This window comes from Thamnophis elegans, chromosome 7 (assembly GCF_009769535.1).
Source record: "Thamnophis elegans isolate rThaEle1 chromosome 7, rThaEle1.pri, whole genome shotgun sequence".
NCBI classification, from domain to species: Eukaryota; Metazoa; Chordata; class Lepidosauria; order Squamata; family Colubridae; genus Thamnophis; species Thamnophis elegans.
The window spans coordinates 76,844,291-76,866,862 of NC_045547.1; the positions used below are offsets into that span (position 1 = coordinate 76,844,291).

A 22,572-nucleotide genomic window follows, 5' to 3' on the forward strand; every position below is an offset into this window, starting at 1 on the left:
TATATAGACTGAGAGCTTATACACTGGAGACAAATTCCTTCTGTATCCAATCACACTTGGCCAATAAACTATTCTATTCTGTTCTATTTCTATTTCTATTTCTAATTCTAATTCTAATTCTAATTCTAATTCTAATTCTATTCTACTCTACTCTACTCTCCATTCCATTCCATATTTTCTATTCTATTCCATTTTAATCTAGTCTAATCTATTCTCCATTCCATTTCATATTTTCTATTCTATTCTATTCTATTCTATTCTATTCTACTCTACTCTATTCTACTCTACTCTCTATTCTCTATTCCATTCCATATTTTCTATTCTATTCTAGTCTAATCTATTCTCCATTCCATTTCATATTTTCTTTTCTTTTCTATTCTATTCTATTCTACTCTACTCTCTATTCTCTATTTCATTCCATATTTTCTTTTCTATTCTATTTTAATCTAGTCTAGTCTAATCTATTCTCCATGCCATTCCATATGGTCATCAAACGATCAAAATTCAGATTTATTTATGACAGTTGAAGTGACCCGGGCTCATGTTTATCGCTTTTTGCGACCTTTTGACAACTCAAGTCAGATTCACTTAGCGACCGGGTGTCACTAATTTAACAACTGCAAAGTTTCGCTTAACAACGGTGGCAAAAAAAGGTCGAAAGGGCTTCCCCCTTCTCCTCTCCCTCCCTTTCCTCTTCCTCCTCCTCCGCTTCTCTTTTTTTTAAAAAAAACACACACAATTGTCTCGCTTAGCAACAGAAATTTGGAACTCAATTGCGGTTCGTAAGTCGAGGATGACATCTACTTTAGAATAGTAAGAAGAAACCTCAAATTCATCAGGCAAGAAAGACAAATTCCTTGTGTGTCCAATCACTCTTGGCCAGGGAAGAATTCTGTTCTATGTTATTAGTCCGGTAGAGGAGAAATGATCACAACTGTAAACATTCTCAATGGGGGAAGCAGTGAAATGGTGAATTGCGTGATGTGATTCTGAAAAACAAGGAACAGGGAGGGCCGGGTGTCTGAATGTAGCGTAGACATTTCGCCGGGTACAATCAGCCAACGGCAACCCTCAAAGCTCGCAAGTCAGAACTTGGTGAAAAGGCATCTGGGAGCATTGATGAAAACCTCAAGGTCACATGGAGCACATTTAGAGAGGGCGGGGGAAAAAATCAGCCTGGTCTTCGCGAGGTTTCTGCCAAGCTTTTAAAATCATTATGACAGACGCCGTTCCTTTCCCCACCCTCGTGTAAAAATAGCTGTAAGATACTTTAGGAATAAATTTTAAACAGGCACAAGTGTTGTTTCTACAGCGGTGCCCCTCTTCCGTATGTACGTTCAACGTGAAAACTCTTTCTTTAAAATCCCCCCTGTGTGATGTTCCCTTCAGGGAGACTGATAGAAATTTGTTAGTGAATGGATATATTGAAAAACAAGGTTTTTTCTCTGCTTCTCCTCCTCCTCATTCTCCTAGTCCTCCGTATTCCACCTTCTCCTTCCTCTCCTCTTCCTCCTTTCTTACTGTTCTTCCTTTTTCTCCTTCTCTTCCTCTCTCTCCCACTCCTGTTTTCCCCCTTTCCCCTCCTCTTCCACCTTCTTCTCTTCCTCCCCTTCCTCTTCTCTTCCTCCCCTTCCTCCTCTTCCACCCTCTCCTCTTCCTCTCCCTCCCTTTCCTCTCCTCTTCCTCCCTTCCCCTTCCCTTTCCTCTTCTTCCTCCTGCTCCTCCTCCCTCCCCTCCTCCTCCGGTTCCTCCTCTTCCCCTCCTCTTCCACCTCTCTTCTTCATCTCCCTTCCTCATCTCTTCCTCCCCTTCCTCCTCTTCTTCCACCTTCTCCTCTCCCTCCCTCTGTCCTTACTCTTCCTCCTCATCCTCCCCCTTCCACCTTCTCCTCTTCCTCTCACTCCCCCTCCTCTTTTTTCCCTTCCTTCTCTTCCTAACCCTCTTCCACCTTCTCCTCTTCCTCTCTTCCCCTTCTCCTCCACCTCTCCTTCTTCCTCCCCTTCCACCGTCTCCCTCCTCTTCCTCTCCCTCCCCTTCTTGGCAGACCGCCTGCTGCCAATCACCACCACTAGACCGATTAGATCCCACAGATTAGGCCTCCTCCGAATTCCATCCGCCAGCCAATGCCGACTGGCGACCACCCGGAGGAGAGCCTTCTCTGTGGCTGCTCCGACCCTCTGGAACGAACTCCCCGTGGAGATTCGAACCCACACCACCCTCCAGGCCTTCCACAAAGCCCTTAAAACCTGGCTGTTCCGACAGGCCTGGGGCTAAAGAGCTGTTGCCCCCGTCTCGAATGGTATGACTGTTGTGTGTTTTTAAATTATGCATTGTTATGTTTTGTTTTATTTTTTGTCTGTACCCCCTTCCCTGATTTGAATTGTGAGCCGCCCTGAGTCCCCTTCGGGGGGAAAGGGCGGCATATAAATATAATCAATCAATCAATCAATTCCTCCTCCTCCACTTTTCTTTTTAAACAAACAATTCCTTAACTTGTTCAGCCCTCAAGTAAAACTGCGTGTCATCAACCGCCAGCACCAGTCAGTACACTTTCCATTCTGGGACTACATTGTTCCTGCTGATCTACCCTTCTACCATATGCGGGAGAATCTGATCTAGTTATCCAGAAAAGTCACAGCATATTCCACAATATTCTGTCACGCCACCCCGGCAGTCTGTCATTTTCTAGATGAGAGAAGGGGGCAAGAAGGAGGCTGGCAGGGATGCTCCTGTGTAACAGAGAAAGCCACAATGATAGTTACCATAATTTTGGGAGTATAAGACGCACCATGGTTTTGAAGAGGCAAATAAAAAAAAGTTTGTGCACTCTGCAAACTTCCCAAAAACGGCCCGTATTTTGTGAAAATGGGCACCTTTTTTTAAAAAGGGCATGAATAGCCCATAGAAGGCTTGTAGAGTGTTCCTGGTGGGGTGGGGTGGGGGCGAAAACAAGCAAAAAATGTCCCGTTTTTCGCAAAAACGGGCCTGTTTTTGTCCAAAAAAAAAGGGCAATTGGAAGCTTGTAGATTGCTCCTGGGGGCTGGGGGGGGGGCAAAATCGAGTAAAAAACGGCCCATTTTTTGCTCATTTCTGCCCTCCCCAGCCCCCAGGAACTCTCTGAAAGCCTCCTAAAGGCTATGCACAGACATTTTGGTGAAGGAGGCGGGATTTCGGGAGGCCAGAAATGCTGTATTCAATGTATAAGACGCACCAAGATTTTCGGCCTCTTTTTTGAGGGGAAAGGGTGCGTCTTATACTCTGAAAAATACGGTACTTAGATGAGGAGGGCAAAGAGAAGACTTTGCCCTCTAATACTGCCCAGATCTTAATGAAAGGCGAGGAAGAGCTTGCAGGGTGTGTAAAATGTGTTTTAGTACACAAAAGATTCTTGTGGCACACGGTAGTTTGCTTCTCATGACGACACAGGTGGTCTTCGACTTATGACCACAATTGGGCCCCCAAATCTCTGCTGCTCAGTGAGCACATTTCTTCAGTGAGTTTTGCTCCGTATTGCGACCTTTCTCGCCACAGTTGTTAAGTGAATCGCTGCGGTTATTAAGTTACTAACCCGGTTATTAAGTGAATCGGGTTTCCCCATTGACTTCACTGGTCAGAAGGTCGGAAAAGGGAATCAAGTCACACACACACACACACACACACAGAGGACACTGCAACCGTCATAACTGCGAGTCAGTTGCCAAGCGTCTGAATTTTGATCAGGTGACCACAGGGATGCTGCAATGATCGTTAGCATGAAAAACGATCCCTTTTTTTCAGTGCTGCTGTGACTCCAAATGTGACTCACTAAATTAACTGCTATAATTCGAGAACTATTTGTATTTCTGAGTAGTTGGACAATATTTTGGGACGAAAATCCTTGCATTTCCAAGGCAGCTAGAGATGGCCATAGAGTATCACTATATATAGTAAAGGTTCCCCTCGCACATATGTGCTAGTCGTTCCTGACTCTAGGGGGCGGTGCTCATCTCCCTTTCAAAGCCGAAGAGCCAGCGCTGCCCGAAGACATCTCCATGGTCATGTAGCCGGCATGACTAAACCCCGAAGGCGCACGGAGCACTGTTACCTTCCCACCAAAGGTGGTCCCTATTTTTCTACTTGCATTTTTTACGTGCTCTCGAACTGCTAGCTTGGCCGAAGCTGGGAGCTCACTCTGTTCCGCAGCGCTAGGGATTCGAACTGTCAAACTGCCGAACTTTCTGATCAGAGGTGGGTTCCTACCAGTTCGCACCTATTCGGTAGAACCGGTTCGTCAAATCTATCGAACCGGTTAGAAATGATTCCACCAGTGGACCCGGAAAGGAGGCCACACCTACAGAAGAGGTTCCAGAAATTTTTGAAACCCACCACTGGCAAGGATCTTGTAACTTGACAGCTTTAAAACTTGCATGCTTCAATGCCAGAGTTTCTGAATAGCTACTTGGACCAACCTAAGTACTAATTCATAATTTCATATCCGGTCACATGGGTGGCAAGCCACTCCCACAAAGGAGGCCACACCCACAGAGTAGGTTCCAACAATTTTTGAAACCCACCACTGTTTCTGATCGACAAGCTCAGCATCTTAGCCACTGAGCCACCGCATGCCTATCCCTATATGTAAGGACTACCTAAACTATAGATAGCTTTCCTGATATTGGATAATAATTGTGCCAGTGTCAAGTCAGAAAGATTTCATGGGGATCATTCAGAGGGATGTAAGGAAGCAGGGCTAGAGATTAGGAAATCAACAAATTTCACACCGTCGGTCACAGCAAATAATAAAAAATAAAATTCTCATATAGTATTTCAGCAAGGTAGAGAAAAGTAAAGTCTTACACTTAAGCAAGAAAAACTGAAAGTACAGATATATACTGGATGAAATCAGGCATAATAGCGGTAACTGTGAGAAGGATCTTGGAGTCTTAGTGGACAACCGGTTAAATATGAGCCAGCCGTGTGCGGCAACAGCCAAAAAAGCCAACACAATCCTAAATTGCATTAACAGAGGGATACAATCAAGATCAAGTGAGTTTCTAATACTACTCTATAAAGTCTTAGTAAGACCGCAGCTAGAGTACTGCATCCAGTTTTGGTCACCACACTATAAAAAGAAATGTTGAGACTCTAGAAAGAGTGCAGAGAAGAGCAACAAAGATGATCAGGGGACTGGAGGCTAAAACATATGAAGAACGGTTGCAGGAACTGGGTAGGTCTAGTTTAATGAAAAGAAGGACTAGGGGAGACAGGATAGCAGTCTTCCTATATCTCAGGGGTTGCCACAAAGAAGAGGGAGTCAAGCTATTCTCCAAGGCACCTGAAGGTAGGACAAGAAGCAATGGGTGGAAACTAATCAAGGAGAGAAGCAACTTAGAACTGAGGAGAAATTTCCTGACAGTGAGAACAATGAATCAGTGGAACAACTTGCCTCCAGAAGTTGTGAATGCCCCAACACTGGAAGTCTTTAACAAGATGTTAGATAGCCATTTATCTGAAATGGTATAGGGTTTCCTGCCTAGGCAGGGGATTGGACTAGAAGACCTCCAAGGTCCCTTCCAACTCTGCTATTGTATTGTATTGTATCAAGGAGAGATTCAACCTGGAAATAAGGAGAAATTTTCTGACAGTGAGAACAATCACCCAATGGAAGAGAAGTTGCCTCCAGAAGTTGTGGGAGCTTCATCACTGGAAACTTCCAAGAAGAGACTGGACTGCCCTCTGTCAAGAAATAGTGTAGGGTCTCCTGCTTGGGTGGGGGGGTGGACTAGATGATCTACAAGGTCCCTTCCAACTCTCTTCATCTGTATATCTGTAATTTAATCTGAGATGAGGTTCTCCCCTTCATTCATTCGGTCTCATTTCTTTAACATATATCTTGTAACAATCACCCTTCCCAAAAAGGTTAATGAGGTTTACACAACTGACGAAGCATTTCAATGAGGGGGAAAAAATTACTGATTTCTACACTTTCTACACTACAAACTAGACATATCCAATTCCTGACACCATCCTTCATATGTTTTAGCTCCCCGTTTCTTTGCCATCCAGCAGAGAGGAATGGATATCGACCAATTTTGGCGAAACTTTTCAGCACCGAGTGCCGAAACTGGAGTGAGTGCAGGGGAGCGCCGGAAACCGGAAGAGCCATTCCCCGGCAAGCATGCATGCACCAGGAAGCTAAGCTTCCGGTTTCCAGCATGCCCATGCGCGCACCTGACATGCATAGTTCCAGTTTCTGGCACACATGCACGGATGGAGACCAGCTGGCTGGTGCCCATGTGTGTGTGGGAAACCAGAAGTTCATCTTCCCGGCGTGCGCATATGCACTAGGTAACTGCTCTTCCAGTTTCTGGTGCTCCTTTGCATGTAAAGACCAGCTGGCTGGTGCGCATGTGTGCACCAGAACCTGGAACAGCAATGGGCAACAGCTGGCATGCCTCGAGAGATGGGTGTGCATCAGAGGTGGGTTCCTACCAGTTCGCACCTATTCGGTAGAACCGGTTCTTCAAATCTACCGAACCAGTTAGAAGAGGTTCCACCAGTGGACCTGGAAAGCAGGCCACACCTACAGAAGAGGTTCCAAAAATTTTTGAAACCCACCACTGGTGGGTGTGTAATGTCCCGCAGTTATCTACGCATTAATAATGATCTAGTAATATTTCCTTATACATTTTAGGGACCTTCCCTTACATAATTGGTGTTTTCTTTCATACTTTTGGGTTTCTAATTTCTGCTTCCGTTAGTTGGCAATTGCTAAAACCAATCCCACGTGAAAAAGTATTCAAAGCCTTCTTGATTTTAATTGTCAATTTATCTATTCCTGCACATTGTAATGTTTATTCATTGACATATCTCTGTTTTTCCACTGTTGTGCAAACACAATTCCAGCAGCTGCTAACATGTGTAAAATTATATATATATAATATACTCCCTTTCAAATAGCCAACAAAATATTTCTGGTTTTAATTCCATATCTTGCTTTACGATTGCTTCTAACCACTAAATTCTGAATAGCTACTTGGACCGACCTAAGTACTAATTCATAATTTCATATCCGGTCACATGGGCGGCAAGCCACTCCCATCCAGTCACATGGGCAGCAAGCCATTCCCATGCGGTCACATGGATGGCAAGCCACTCCCACAAAGGAGGCCACACCCACAGAGTAGGTTCCAACAATTTTTGAAACCCACCACTGGTGTGCATGCCACTTCCAGCACGCGTGCTATTGGTATCGCCATCACAAATATAGACTATTGCTAGTGGTTTAAAAACAGGGCAAATCCTGTAGATTTAAGGGGGGGGGGGAAATTATGCATCTGGAATGAATGCTCTGTAGGGAAGGCAAACTCTTCTAAAATTTCATTTTAAGCCATGCACTACTTTAAAAGGTGATCAACGAAGTGTCCCTTTTGCTCAGGGTAAGTTGCCATGCGAGCATATTTCTATCTGTCATCTTTGGGAGACCTTCAAAACCCCTAGAGGCCCTCCTTGACTTACAACCACCATTGAGGACAAAATTTATGCCGCTAAGCGAGACCATTGTTGAGTGAGGTTTTCCCTGCTTTGCAACCTGTGTCGCCACTGCTGTTCATTGAATCACTGCAGTTGTTAAGTTAAGAACACAGCTGTTCAGTGAATCTGGCTTCACTCGGCTGGTGAGAAGGTCGCCAAAGGGAATTGGAGGACCCGGGGACACTGCAACCGTCGTAAATGTGAGTCAGTTGCCAAGTGTCTGAATTGTGATCAGCTGACTATGGGAAAGGTCCAACAGCGGTAAGTGTGAAATTAAGCCCTAAGTCACCCTTTTCAGTGCTGTCGTAACTTCCCACAGTCACTAAATGAACTGTTGAGGGCTACACTTAGGAGAAGAATCTAGATCTCCAAGAGATTCCAACTACTGTATTTTTCGGACTATACGACGCACCGCTGTATAAGATGCACCAAGATTTTGAAGAGGTAAGTAAGAAAAAAAAGTTTTTGTCCTCCCTGGCCCCCAGGAGCACTGCAGGCTTCAGCGGAGCTGAGGGAAGGCAAAAACGCCCCCATTTTAAAAAAACAGGTTGTGGAACAAGCCATTTTTTGCAAAAACAGGCATTTCTGCCTTCCCCCAGCCCTGCTGAAGCCTGCAGAGCGGTTCTGGGGGCTGGGGGAAGGCAGAAATGCCTCCATTTTTCATCCGTTTTTTGCAAAAATGGGATATAGGCGCAGGGCCTCAGGAGGCCAAAAAAGGCTGTATTTGGTGTATAAGACACACCAACATTTCCACGCTCTTTTGGGGGGGGGGGGCTTATACTCCGAAAAATACGGTACATCCCTACTAACTCTTGAGATTGCTTGTGTCTTACAGCCATCCCAGTTTAACTGTAAATCAGCCAAATCGACAACAGGCTCAAGCTCTCATCGATTGACCACAGCTTCTGAAAGATGCTGAAACGTCAGAAGATTGTTGATGTTGTTGTTTTTGACAATAAACAACTGAAAATTAGCATTCTGAACTTTTCAAGGGCAGGTGTAGGTCTGGCCCAGGCTGTTTGATCGACTGCTGATCTCTGCAGTTTTTGCCATTAAGGAAGAGAAAGGTTGTTGGGTGGGGGGGGGGGGAGCAAAGACGCAGAATGAAGCATTCCCTTACTCCTGCTTGCACGAGCCAAAAAACAGGCAGGGTTTATTCTACCCTCGAATCAAAAACAGATCTCAACACTCAAGGTAACTTCAGGCCATATCCACGGGTTGAAAGCACAGCAGGGTGACAAGCACAGAGGGCATTCGGAGGAGGAGAGGAGGATGGAGGAAGAGGGATGCCATCTGTCTTACTCTCCAGAAAGAATGACCAACCAGTTCCAAGAGGAAAGGGTATATAATTTTGTTTTGATTCCAGCCACCAGATTGTAGCAGAAGGAGAGGCAAGATCTGGGGGTGGTAGGAATCAAGAGAGGAATGAGATTAGAGTCATTGCATTCCCACAACTGTCTCCACAACCCCTCTTCAATTCTGAACCAATTTAGGGATGGCCATCACCGTGTTTCCCCAAAAATAAGACACAACTGGAAAATAAGACACTAACATGCATTTTTTTCCCGGATGCTCGTAATATAAACCCTACCCAAAAATAAGCCAGTTAAGAGTGTCAATTTAGTACCGTATTTCCCTGAAAATAAGACCTACTGTATTTCTCAGAATATAAGATGCACTTTTTCACCCCCTAAAGAGTATGGAAATATTGATGTGTCTTATACATCAAATACAGCCACTTTTGGGCCGCCTGAAGCCCCACCCTCACATCCCATCTTTGTGAAAAACGGGCATTTTTTGCAAACATTGAGGCATTTTTGCCTTGCCCCAGCCCCCAGAATCACTCTGCAGGCTTCGGCAGGGCTGGGGGGGAGGCAAAAATGCCCCCATTTTTGTGAAAAACAGCCCAAATGGGGCATTTTTGCCTTCCCCCAGCCCTGCTGAAGCCTGCAGAGTGCTCCTGGGGGCCGGGGAGGGCAAATTTTTTTTTTCTTATTTACCTCTTTGAAATCTTGGTACATCTTATACACCGGTGTGTCTTATAGTTTGAAAAATACGGCAACTAAAAATAAACCCTAATGCATCTTTTGCAGCAAAAATTAATAGAGGGTCCAGTCTTATTTTCAGGGAAACACAGTAGTTGATTAGATTCTGATGTGTTGACATGAGCAATAAATCAGCGTAACTGGAACGTAATGGTATGGTAGCCAACAGATAGCCTATATCAGACCTTACAAACTACCGTGTTTTCCCAAAAATAAGACTCTGTCTTATTTATTTATTTTTGCCACCAAAAGGTCTTATTTGGGGGAAATGATGTCATCCACTGACTCACCTCTTTTTTACTATCAGAAGCTTTCAGGAACCTCTTCATCTGGGAAAGCCAGCAAGCCTTTCCTGAAGGCCTCTGTAGCCGATAACAGAGCTCCGGATCGATCCAGAGCTCTGTTCTTGGCTACAGAGGCCATCAGGAAAACCTTGCCGACTGCAGAAGAAAGGGGTCGTGGTGTGCGAAGCCTGGCTGCAGCTATCCCAGGGGTCAGCAACCCGTGGCTCTGGAGTCGCATGTGGCTCTTTCATCCCTCTGCTGCGGCTCCCTGTCGGTGGTTGGCTCCACAATTAATAGGATTTTCAATTAGGACAGGTAGAGGAAAAAGGATGCCGTGCTAGGAGGAGACTCTATGGTGGAGGAACCAGACTTCCAGTTGGCTCCAGAATTGAATGGGGGGATTCCGTTTAGGACCTCTGTGGTTCTTTGAGTGTTTAATGTTGCCGACCCCTGAACTATCCAAATATAAGTAGTACGGCAGCGCCACCACCACCACATTCCCACCTTAGCTTAATATTTACCTGTACACGCTGGAGTGGGTGTGGTCTTCATTAGAACTTATTTTGAGGATAGGACTTATATTGGGGCATAGGTAAAAATCAAACTAGGACTTACTTTCTGAATTGGTTGTATTTGGGGGAAAAATTTTCCACAATACTCATATGGATAAAGATCTCACAACCACAAGGGCAGGAAGTGTCAGGCACAAAGGATCAGGACCCTGTGTTAAATCACAATTCAGATAGCAATTTATGTTTCAGGCTGTACATGAGAATCTAGTCGATCAACGCTCGCTACTAAATTGACACCAGAAAGAGCCGAGGTGGCACAGTGGTTAGAGTGCAGTACTGCAGGCCACTTCAGCTGACTGTTATCTGCAGTTCGGCGGTTCAAATCTCACCGGCTCAAGGTTGACTCAGCCTTCCATCCTTCCGAGGTGGGTAAAATGAGGACCCAGATTGTGGGGGCAATATGCTGACTCTGTAAACCGCTTAGAGAGGGCTGAAAGCCCTATGAAGCGGTATATAAGTCTAACTGCTATTGCTATTGCTATTGCTAGAATTCCGGTCAACAGGCTTCAAGAGGGGTTGGATCAGTGGTGAAATTCAAAATTTTTACTAACAGTCCTGTGGGAGTGGCTTGGTGGTGTGGCAGGGGAAGGATACTGTAAAATCCCCATTCTCTCCCCGCTCCAGAGAAAGGATACTGTAAAATCTTCATTCTCTCCCCATTCCAGGGGGAAGGATACTATAAAATCTCCATTCTCTCCCCACTCCAGGGGAAGAATATTGCAAAATCTCCATTCCCATCCCACTCCAGGAGAAGAATATTGCAAAATCTCCATTCCCATCCCACCCCAGGGGAAGGATACTGCAAAATCTCCATTCTCTCCCCAGTCCAGGGGGAAGGATACTATAAAATCTCCATTCTCTCCCCACTCCAGGGGAAGAATATTGCAAAATCTCCATTCCCATCCCACTCCAGGAAAAGAATATTGCAAAATCTCCATTCCCATCCCACTCCAGGGGAAGGATACTGCAAAATCTCCATTCCCACCCCACTCCAGGGAAAGGACACTATAAAATCTCCATTCTCTCCCCACTCCAGGAGAAGAATATTGCAAAATCTCCATTCCCATCCCACTCCAGGGGAAGAATACTGCAAAATCTCCATTCCCATCCCACTCCAGGAGAAGAATACTGCAAAATCTCCATTCTCATCCCACTCTGGGCCCAGCCAGAGGTAGTATTTGCCAGTTCTCCAAACTACTCAACATTTCAATTACCGCTTCTCCAGAACCTGTCAGAACCTGCTGAATTTCACCCCTGGGTTGGATTCAGACCATTTGTGGCAATGTAATGCCTCTAAGCTGATGACTCACTTCACTCCATCACCCCTGCCAGCTCTGCCTGCTCTTCTGCTACAGGACGCAAGCCATGCACATTTGACTTCATCTTAAGGCAATCCATTCAATCATCAATCATCTACTGCATATAACAGCTGACTGCCCCAGTGCAGTTATAGCCATACAGGCTCCATTGCAAGAAGATGACTAATCAAATCAATTTTCCACAGTGATTTCCCACTTTTTCCTCCCAAGATCCCATTCAGTTCTTGCCAAGTTTTTTTTTAATGGCCTAACGGTTTTTAATGGTCCAAAATTAATCCGGTTCTTTTAATCCCTCTTTCTTGAAAGACATCGGCTCCCAAATCTTCCCAATTGCACGCATTAGAAAAGAGAGGAGAAAAATCAGACTCCACACAATAAACAAATCACAACTTTCCTGAGTGTAAGAATAAGCTCAAAAATTTTCTTTAATCGATGCCAAGTATGAACAGATGGTTAAAAGTAACAGAAGCAGATAAACCAGCACAGTTAAAAACTATGCTTTCAATATGTGTGTTTGTGAGTGTGTTTGTGTGTGTGTATTGTTACTCCTCCCCCCCCCCCCCGCAAATTGACAAACTAAACCAGTTCAGCCTTGGTTATATCAAATCAACAATAATGTGACCATGAGGTAAATTCTTGACCCAATGTAGAAACAATTTGCATATCATGGAAATTAAAAAAACACCCATGTGCTTTGTTGTCCCAGTGGTACATTTGTCAGATAATTGCTGTTTTTGAGAAACCTTTCAAATTAGTACCCTCTTTCCCCAAAAATAAGACTTCTCTGGATAATAAGCGCAATTGGGCTTTTGAGCGCATGCGCTAAAATAAGCCCTCCCCGGAAAATATTGCAACACAGCAGCAGCCATGAGGTGACCACACTCGATGCCTCCTGCACCTCAAAAATAATAAGATCTCCCCCAAAATAAGGCCAAGCACTTATTTTGGGGGGTCAAATTTTTGTCTTATTTTTGGGGAAACACAGTACTGATTCATTTCACTGAGAAATTCTGAGAAGTAGCCACAAACTACACACAGCCGTTGTGTACATCATTTAGAGCTAACATACGAGGAGAGGGGAGGGAAACCTGTGACCGTCACCTTAAAAAGGAAAAACAAATTCAAATATTTTCTTTTTTGAGTGTCTGAAATCAGTCATAAAAATAATCTTCTTTTTAACTTTGGTATTGAAGCAAAAGATACGTTTGATATTGTAGAAATGTCATGGAGACAGTTAACCAAAGTGATATATCCCCCCACCCCCCCCCCAAAAAAATAATAGCAGAAAAAGTTCAAAAATGGTAAATTACACAGATCGTGGCTGGAGAAATCAAGAAAGCTAATTCAACAGGCATCAACACATCATTTTCCCCCTGATAAATTAGAATTAAAAAAACAAAATTGATTACATACTCTTCTCTGATCATACATGTTTTTCGGTGTATTAATGGACCATTCAGCATCGCAAAAAAAGAGGAACAAGGTTTTTTTAAAATATAAATTTCATAAATTGGTGGTGATTAATTCTGTTTAATGTCTTTACTTCTCCAGACATCTATCATCCACTCTGAAAATGGAAAATTAATAATAGTAATAATAATCAAATAACAATGACATCACTGTCCATTTCAATGGACCACAAAACTAAAACTCAAGGTTAAGGAACCATTTCATTTCAAACAAGCTTCTGATTTGAGTTTAAAGGGGGGAAAAACATGAAAAATGCAGAATGAAAGTTACATTTCCTAAAAGTGAGTTTGTGCCATTTCAAAATAAATCAATAAAAAGCTTTCTTGACATTATGTCTGAATATAGGAACAACTGTCTTAAATATAACATGCATTTGGGGGAAGGTCCTAGTTTGGTATCTCAATATGGCTTAGCAAAAAACAAAAATAGTACACCAGCTTTCTTGATTTTTGTTGTGATCTTATGTTATGTTTAAATGCAATAATGAGGGAATGTGAGGAGGAGAAGAAGGGGAAAATGAAAGGGGAAGGGGAAGGAGGAGAAGAAGAGGAAGAAGAAGAGGAAGAAGAAGAAGAAGAAGAAGAAGAAGAAGAAGAAGAAGGAAGAAGAAGAAGAAGGAAGAAAAAAGAAGAAATGCAATAATGAGGGAATGTGAGAAGAAGAAGGGGAAAATGAAAGGGGAAGGAGGAGAAGAAGAGGAAGAAGATGAGAAGAAGAGGAAGAAGAAGAAGAAGAAGAAGAAGAAGAAGAAGAAGAAGGAAGAAGAAGGAAGAAGGAAAAAGAAGAAATGCAATAATGAGGGAATGTGAGAAGAAGAAGGGGAAAATGAAAGGGGAAGGAGGAGAAGAAGAGGAAGAAGATGAGAAGGAAGAAGAAGAAGAAGAAGAAGAAGAAGAAGAAGAAGAAGAAGAAGGAAGAAGGAAAAAGAAGAAAGAAGAAAGAAGAGGAGGAGGAAAAAGGAGAAAGAAGAAAGGAGGAGGAGAAGGAGGAGAAGGAGGAGAAGGAGGAGGAGAGGAGGAGGAGGAGGAGGAGGAAGAATGTTTCCTGAGTCTCTCATTTTCCTTTCTGTCCTTGGATGGTCCAAATTAGGAGCAAAACATCCATGCTAGTCTTCCCACCTCCAAATATGGCCCAGGTAGACTGAAAGATCAGCCAGGAGGTCAACTGAGGAGATCAGCCCCTAAGTCTGAAAGAACATTCTTAGAAGCTGACATTATTCTAATTTGGCAGAACTATTCCAGTTCTTTGGATCCAGCATGCCCTACAGAACACCTTCAACAACTACGGAAGCCAGACATTGGTCTACTCCAGATAAACAGCAGATCGGATGTCCCGTAGAGGAGCAGGTAAAGTCATTCTATAATTGAAGGGTCTCCTGTCATTGTAAACCCTCCCTCCATGGTAAGAGGTCTAGGTAAGCCTGCAACCCTTCAGTTTGCTCCACTGAGAGAAAACCCTTCCCCCTAATATACCCTGTTTCCCTGAAAATAAGACCTCCCTGGATAATAAGCCCAATCAGGGCTTTTGAGCACATGCACTAAAATAAACCCTCCCTGAAAATATTGCAACACAGCAGCAGCCATGAGGTGACCATGCTTGCCGTCTCCTGCACCTCAAAAATAATAAGACCTCCCCGAAAATAAGGCCAAGTGCTCATTTCAGAGGTGAAAAGAAAATAATACCATGTCTTATTTTGGGGAAAACACAGTAGTAATTTTCCAGGTAGAGGGAAGATCCCCTGCCCCCCCCCATCTCTCCTCTCAGTAACAGCTTAGCCTAGATTAAGACAAAAATAATTGCCTAAGACAAGAATAATTGTCTCACTTTCTCCCAGCTATCTGCAGTGGGATTTTCTTAGATAGAAGACCTATTGCTAAAATATCTGCCTCCAGACTGAAATAATGAAGAAGTTCAGTAGCAACTTCTCAGAATTCACCTTTTCTCAACATTCTCTTCCAGGACTAGAGTAGAGTAGAGTAGAGTGGAGTGGAGTGGAGTGGAGTGGAATGGAATAGAATAGAATAGAATAGAATAGAATAGAATAGAATAGAATAGAATAGAATAGAATAGAATAGAATAACAGAGTTGGAAGGGACCTTGGAGGTCTTCTAATCCAGCCTCCTGCTACACCACTTCAGACAAAGGGTTATCAAATCTCTTCTTAAAAACTTCCAGAGTTGGAGCATTCACAACTTCTGGAGGCAAGTTGTTCCACTGATTAATTGTTCTCACTGTCAGGAAATTTCTCCTCAGTTCTAAGTTGTTTCTCTCCTTGATTAGTTTCCATCCATTGTTTCTTGTCTTTCCCTCAGGTGCTTTGGAGAATAGCTTGACTCCCTCTTCTTTGTGGCAACCCCTGAGATATTGGAACCCTGACTTCCATTCTCCAGCTTCAACTAACCACCTTCTATCTGACAGAAGCTTCTGAAAGTGTCTGAAATGTCCATTCTCCGACTCCTTGAAGATATCTACCCTTCTCGAAACAAATAAAGTACTGAACTGACTCTCTTGTCGACCTCCAACCTGAAGGAAGGGTCATTCTTTTTTCCTCAAACCAAATGCTCGGATGAACTTCGTTTTCCCATTTTCAATTTAGTTTGAAAATGTAGGAGAATGGCCTTCCTCTTTCTCTCATTTACACTGAAATCTAACTCATACGAAACGGGTTTAATATTGTTCTTTTCTTGTCCAATGTTTATCTCTTTTTTTTCTTTTGTCATATTGAAAGAAATAATTTGGTAACATCCTTCTGAGGCCTGCGAGGGCCATGCTGGTGATTTACAATGTGAACAGACATGATATTGAACATCTGCTTGGTTAATTTCTGAATCGTCCGATGAATCGTAGTGTGAAACTTTGGAGGGAAAGGGTTAGAAACTTAGATGGAGCACTCAGACCAGGACATAGAAGAGGATAGAGTAAAATGGGGTTTAATTGAAGAACAAAAAGAGAACAAAAAGGGACTAAATATTTTTTTTAAAATAACTAGATGGTTTCATTAGGGTTAAATAGATGAAAAGAGGAATCATGAAAGGATAATTTGGTATAACTTTGAAGGGGCAAATTAATGTTATTGTTTTTATATAACCAGAAGAAAATAAGTTTAAGATGGAAAATATGAGAAGAGAATAATAGGGTTGAAATTGGAAATAGAATGATGATGTAAAATGGATTGTGTAAAAAGGGGGAAACCTGGACAAGACTTTGTTCATTAATATGCTATTTGTATTTTTTTTTTAAAAAACTTTATTTTAAAGAAGATGAATCGTAGCATCTATGTTTTGTATGTTTTTGCACCATGGGAAATTTTTATCTCCGCATAAGGATTCCTCCAACCCTTTGACCTCACCGGGACACAAGTTCTCACTCTACTCTGACTGGTCCTCTCCATCTGGAGCCCATCCTCAACTTCTATTCTTTTTACAGACCACCAGTTCCTTAACAAATGGCAGAAAAGTAAATCAAGACCCCGAAAAGAATATTAGGAAGACTCCGTAAACAGTACAATGTACCTCCAGGTCTTGCAAAGGCATTTCAGTACGTGTAGTGCAAAGCCAAAGGAGTTTAACAGAAGGGGGGAACTTTGCGAGATGTCAGACATGCCAAATGCCGATGCGATATGAGGATATGGCCTTATTCCATATTTACCTAATTCCTTTGCCGTGAATTATACATGAGGAAGCAATGCTTGTATTTCCAAGCTACAGCAAGCCCTAAAGATTGTCTCATCCTTGCCAAAAGCAAACGAGGGAAGCCATAACCCAAAAACCACTGCATGCAGTACTGTCTCTCGTCAACATGCAGAGTTAAGGATTGAGAACAGTAGTAGATAAATGCAGGTGTAGACAACCAAACCGAGGAGCAAAGGAGTTAACTAAGCTGACTGAAGCCTCAACTTCCTGGGCAATGACCCTCTATGGCACTAAGCTGTTTATTGCAGAGATAACGCAACTGTCAAGTCAGTTTAAGGAAGCTAGTTTAGGCTACCAAAGCCAATCCTCTGGTTGGGTTACATTATTTTGCCTAATTTTTTTCTCCCCCTTTCAGTTTAAATCCATTGTGCGTCTTTTGTCATTTTCTGGGGAAATGACATTGAGGAAAAAAACTCTCCTCTCTATGATGGAAGGAAGGGCCCATGTCCATAGCATCGGTGTGTAAAAGAAATCCCAACTCTGACTTTTAAAAAGTCAAGGTCCCCCTCGCACATATGTGCTAGTTGTTCCTGACTCTAGGGGTGGTGCTCATCTCTGTTTCAAAGCCAAAGAGCCAGCGCTGTCCGAAGACGTCTCCATGGTCATGTGGCTGGCATGACTAAATGCCGAAGACGCACGGAACGCTGTTCTCTTCCCACCAAAGGTGGTCCCTATTTTTCTACTTGCACTTTTTATCTGATTTTGAACTGCTAGGTTGGCAGAAGCTGGGACAAGTAACGGGAGCTCACTCCGTTACACGGCGCTAGGGATTCAAACCACCGAACTGCCGACCTTTCTGATCGACAAGCTCAGCGTCTTAGCCCCTGAGCCACCTCGTCCCTATCAACTTTTTAAAAAGGAGTCGTTAAAAAATGTTGACATCCCCATGTTGGTTTAAAATGTACATTATTTCCTTTGGTAGCCTACAACTTCAAGCCTTGCACCTTTTCAAAAGCTTATCTTGAAAAGTTTCCCTCAAGCAAGAAACTGTAAAATCGGAAGACCAGATGATCAGAATGAATCTTTTCTTTAAAAAAAAGGAAATCAGAGTTGTGTTGAGTCCATGACATCATTTCCATTATTCCTGTCACCCATTCATTTGGACCAATCATAAGCTTTGGGGTGTTTTTTTTTTCCCTAGAGTCCTGGAATGTTTGCATTTTCAAAAACTCAAGGAATTGGGGAAGTTTGAATCGGAGCAGAAATAACGGGGGGCGGTCAGCTGGGAATTTGTAGCCCAGTTTTGGAAAGCAGTCAACTCCCCTTGGCTTCCCCCAAGGAGGGTAGGAAGGTCCGTCCTTGATTCGGTGACAGGATGCCAAGGAGCTCCTGCCAAGGAAAGATGACATCTCTCAAAGCAGGCGCACAAACGCACACCCCACAAAAAAAGAGACAAGAAAAAAAAGGCAAGATGAGGGAAACAGCAAACTCTCTCAAAGCAAGCTGGAGGGAAGCTGAGTTGTGTAGAAAAAAAAATGATTACGACTTACTTGGCAAAGGCAAAACCAAGTTGCAAAGTCATCCTGCCTCGGAAGAAAAGATCCAGAAGGACGTCGAAGGTGCCTAACAGTTGGTAGTCCCGCTCTCCCACTTCCTCTGTGCCCTCCCGCTAAACTAACTCTCTCTCTCGGTCTCGCTGTGGCACCCACGCTGAGCAATGGGCGGCTTCTAGTTGGCCCAGCCTCGCCTCCTGAGGTCAGAGTTCATCCGCGAGATACTTCCAGCAGTTCAGTGGGCGTGAGGATTAAAAAGGCACTAAAGCAACAATCTCAAAATCAATTGGTCGCGTCCTCGGAGGGGGGGGGGAGTGTTCCAAAAGTCTCTTTCCCCCTCCCCCATTCCAACAACAGCTGTGGAAAAAACTGGTCTGCAAGTTGAATGCATATAATAAATACGTTTTTATTTTACATTCTAAGAATGCACCAAAAGGCATGCTTCTGCCCCCTTTTTTTGTTCTTGTTGCTGTTGTTGTTTTGTGTTTCCTGATTTACAGACTCTTTTAGGCATTGCTCTCTCTCTCTATATATATATATATAGAACCTTTAAATTCCCATACGAGTTTTCCCCCCTTTAAGGGTTGAAATAAGTGTTCCTTCCCAACAAGGCCAAAAGCAGAAGCCAACTAATTTCCCTGAGTAAACACAGGAAAATAATTGAAACTATGTAATGAGAGCTTCCTGGCCCTTCAGTCCCAATAAGCCGTTAATTAATTAAACAAACAAACAGAAAGAATTACTATTATTATCATCATTATCGTTTTTTTTTCTCTTTTTCTTTTTTTTCTTTTGTTTTTTAACCAAACTCATGCATTAATTAATTGGAGCTGCGCCCTTTTTTTTTTTGTCAAATAGGCCATAATGCTGAATATTAGAACATGCTTTTTGGATCTCCAAAAAAAAAAAAAAAAAGTTGTTTTACCCATTTGACTAACATATGCACTTAAATACAGTACTTTTTTTCCGGTTACTAATTAGATACTTCGTAAAATTAAAAAAGGAGTGCACTTTTGGTGAATGCAAATTGAAACCAACCGAAAACGAAGATTAAAATTTAAAAAAGAAACAGAACAAACAAAAAAACCAGGCCTATTTTAAAGGAGGTGGGTGAAAACAAAAGCTTATTTCCCTATTTTCTGAGGTAATGGGCCAGGCATGCAGTTATAAAACAGAGAAGTATCAAAGTCCATGCTTCTATTAAATTCTATTGTGCTGTCTTGCAGGTGAGGAGCTAAAAATATTTGCATCCAGTTCTGGGGGGGAGGAACTCGGGACCTTAAAGACCCCTGAAAGACCCCTTAGTAGCACTGCATACATTTTGTCTCCCCACTCCCCACCCCACCCTTGGGATGAGTATGCCTCAGAAGGGTGTACCACCAACCCAGAATGACCTGGCATATTTTGCGTAAAGTGCTGTGGGTAGATCCGTTAGATCAAATCTGCCAACCCTTTTTTGCCAAGGGGACTGGATTAAGTTGGTCCTCCAAAGCAGTGGGGAATATCTACTGCACCTTTATTACTGCTGAATATAGTCTGGATGCATGTTCTTGGATGCATTGTGCAGTTTTTAAGTTTTTTTGTTTTTTAAATAGAAACGTTTCCTGTATTCCATGCATATTTGTAAAAGTCCTCTCAGGTTGATCGTTAAAAAGGAAGTGAACGAAACCCAACCCCCCTCCCCAAAAAAAACCAAAAAAAAAAAAAAAGTAAAGCGAAGAATTCTAGGGCTAGAAGCATATGATACTTATTTATAACTAGACTAGTCCCATGAATGATCGTTAACTATTCATACCCACCGGAAAATAACTTTTTGGAAACAAAATTCCTCCCCCCCCCAGCCCACCCACCCCCCCAAAATAAGAATAATAATACCCCAAAAATAATAATTGTGAATCTCGTTCATGGATCCTGAAAGCTTCTTGAGGCGCTGAGCAAAATTTGTAATGCAACCACATTATCTCGAGGTAAAGCATTCAACGACATATTCGTCAAGCATCTACACAGGGAGGGCCACCACTCCAACCCCCTGAACGTCTCCAAGCTACCAACGTGGATTTTTTTTGTTTGTGTTTCGTTTCGCTTTCGCTTTTTTCCTTCCCTACATGGCCTAAACATCTGTCAGTAGCTTGGTTTTATTGACACAGTTTTGATTGGCTAAGGTGTAGTTGCCAGTTCTGAGGGTGGCCTCCCTAAAATTGTCTATGCTATTATTCACATCCTCTTCAATTTCCATATACTCAGATTTGCTGATGGTGGAGGAGCTACGGCGACTCAAGTCAGAGTCAGAGGCTAAGTTAGGAGAGCTAACTTTAAGTAACTGAGCCTGTTCCTCCCCCTCTGTTTCTCGGTGGTAGAAGTAGTTGAAGTTGGACACAATGACAGGTACAGGCAGGGCAATTGTCAGCACACCAGCAATGGCACACAAGGAGCCCACAATTTTGCCTCCAATTGTCACAGGGTACATGTCACCATATCCTACAGTGGTCATGGATACCACTGCCCACCAGAAAGCATCGGGGATGCTGTCGAAAAAAGTCCCAGATTCCTCAGCTTCAGCAAAGTACACTGCACTGGAGAACAAGATCACCCCAATGAAAAGGAAAAAGATAAGCAAACCTAACTCCCTCATGCTGGCCTTGAGGGTCTGTCCCAGAATCTGAAGTCCCTTAGAATGCCTGGAGAGTTTGAAGATGCGAAAGACTCTTACCAATCGGATGACCCTCAGGATGGCCAGGGAGGTGGCCTGTTCTCCTTTGGGAGGCCCCTTCTGCTCAGCCATCTCTGTGCCCAGGGTGATGAAGTAAGGGATGATGGCCACTATGTCTATGAAATTCATGATGTTCTTGAAGAACTCGGGTTTGCTCGGGCAGGCGATGAAGCGCACCACCAGCTCGAAAGAAAACCAGATGATGCACAGGGTCTCCACCACGAAGAAGGGGTCGGTGAAGATGTTAGGCTTGCGGTAGATGGTGGAGTTGTCCGTGCGGTTGAAGAATATATAGGCTCTATCCTGATCCTTTAAGGCTGGCAAGGTTTCCAGGCAAAAGATGACGATGGAGATTAAGATCACCATGACGGAGACGATGGCAATCACCCGAGCCGGCCCAGAGCTCTCCGGGTATTCAAAGAGCAGCCAAACTTGTCTTTGATATTCCTTCTCAGGTAAGGGCCTCTCTTCCTCCTTAATGAAGCCTTCGTCCTCTCGAAATTTGTCCATGGCCTCCTCCCCCAGTTCATAGAACTTGATCTCCTCAGAGAACATGTCCAAAGGAACATTCACTGGCCGGCGAAGCCGTCCCCCAGACTGGTAGTAATAGAGGATGGCATCGAAGCTAGGGCGATTCCGGTCAAAGAAATACTCGTTCCTCAGTGGGTCAAAGTACCGCATGCGTTTCTTGGGGTTCCCCAGCAAAGTGTTGGGGAACTGAGCCAGGGTTTTCAGCTGCGTCTCGAACCTCAGGCCAGCTATGTTAATCACCACCCGCTCACAGCACTCGTGGTCCTCGTGAGACCCTGGCCGGTAGCTATCCTGAGGGTGGCCTGGCAAAGCCAAGGTTTCGTCCAGGTTGTCCCCAGCCATGACAGTCATGGTGGGAGATGGAGAGTTGGGGCCCGAAGAAGGAGGAGGAATCCCCTCCCAGAGCCGGCCAGCGAGCGATGGAGGGAGGAGGACTTCGGAGATATAACAAGGGATCCGGGAGGGCAGAGTTAGCGCATCGGTGCGGCGGGTGCTGAAGTGGACAGCTCTTGGGATAGAGTTAGCGCATCGGTGCTGCGGGTGCTGAAGTGGACAGCTCCTGGGATAGAGTTAGCGCGTCGGTGCGGACGGTGCTGAATTGGACAGCTCCCGGGCCAGGAGACGGCAAGGATGAAGAAGGGGAAGTCAAGAAGAGAAAACGGGGAACGGGCTGGGCCGGAGGGAGTCCTGGCTGGAGAAAGGAAAGGAAATGGGGAAGGGGGCTAGTCATTGGGCGGGGGAGGGGAGAGCGGGGAAACCAGGCAGAGGAGTAAGTCGGACTGGCTCCACGAAGGCAGGAGGAGAGTCCGGGCCTCCACGCACGTGTGGGTGGGAGAGTAGTGGGAGGGGGGGAGAAAGAGAGACAGGCTACGGGATGGACCCCCGCCAGTCTTTGGCCACTTGGACTTTTCTTGCAGGATGGGGCCACGCGGCGGAGGCGGCGG

The 22,572-nt window shown here is 44.1% G+C and overlaps 1 protein-coding gene across 1 annotated transcript; it reads right to left on the reverse strand.

Moving 5' to 3' along the window:
• Positions 1-20,497: 20,497 nt before the first annotated feature.
• On the reverse strand, positions 20,498-21,979 carry LOC116511530 (potassium voltage-gated channel subfamily A member 1). Its single transcript, XM_032221620.1, has one exon. The coding sequence runs from the start codon at positions 21,977-21,979 to the stop codon at positions 20,498-20,500; it is 1,482 nt and encodes a 493-aa protein (XP_032077511.1).
• Between the last annotated feature and the right edge of the window lie 593 nt (positions 21,980-22,572).

Bases quoted from the DNA above. Each gene is read 5' to 3' on its own strand.
- LOC116511530 (XM_032221620.1), bottom strand. From the start codon at position 21,979: ATGACTGTCATGGCTGGGGACAACCTGGACGAAACCTTGGCTTTGCCA.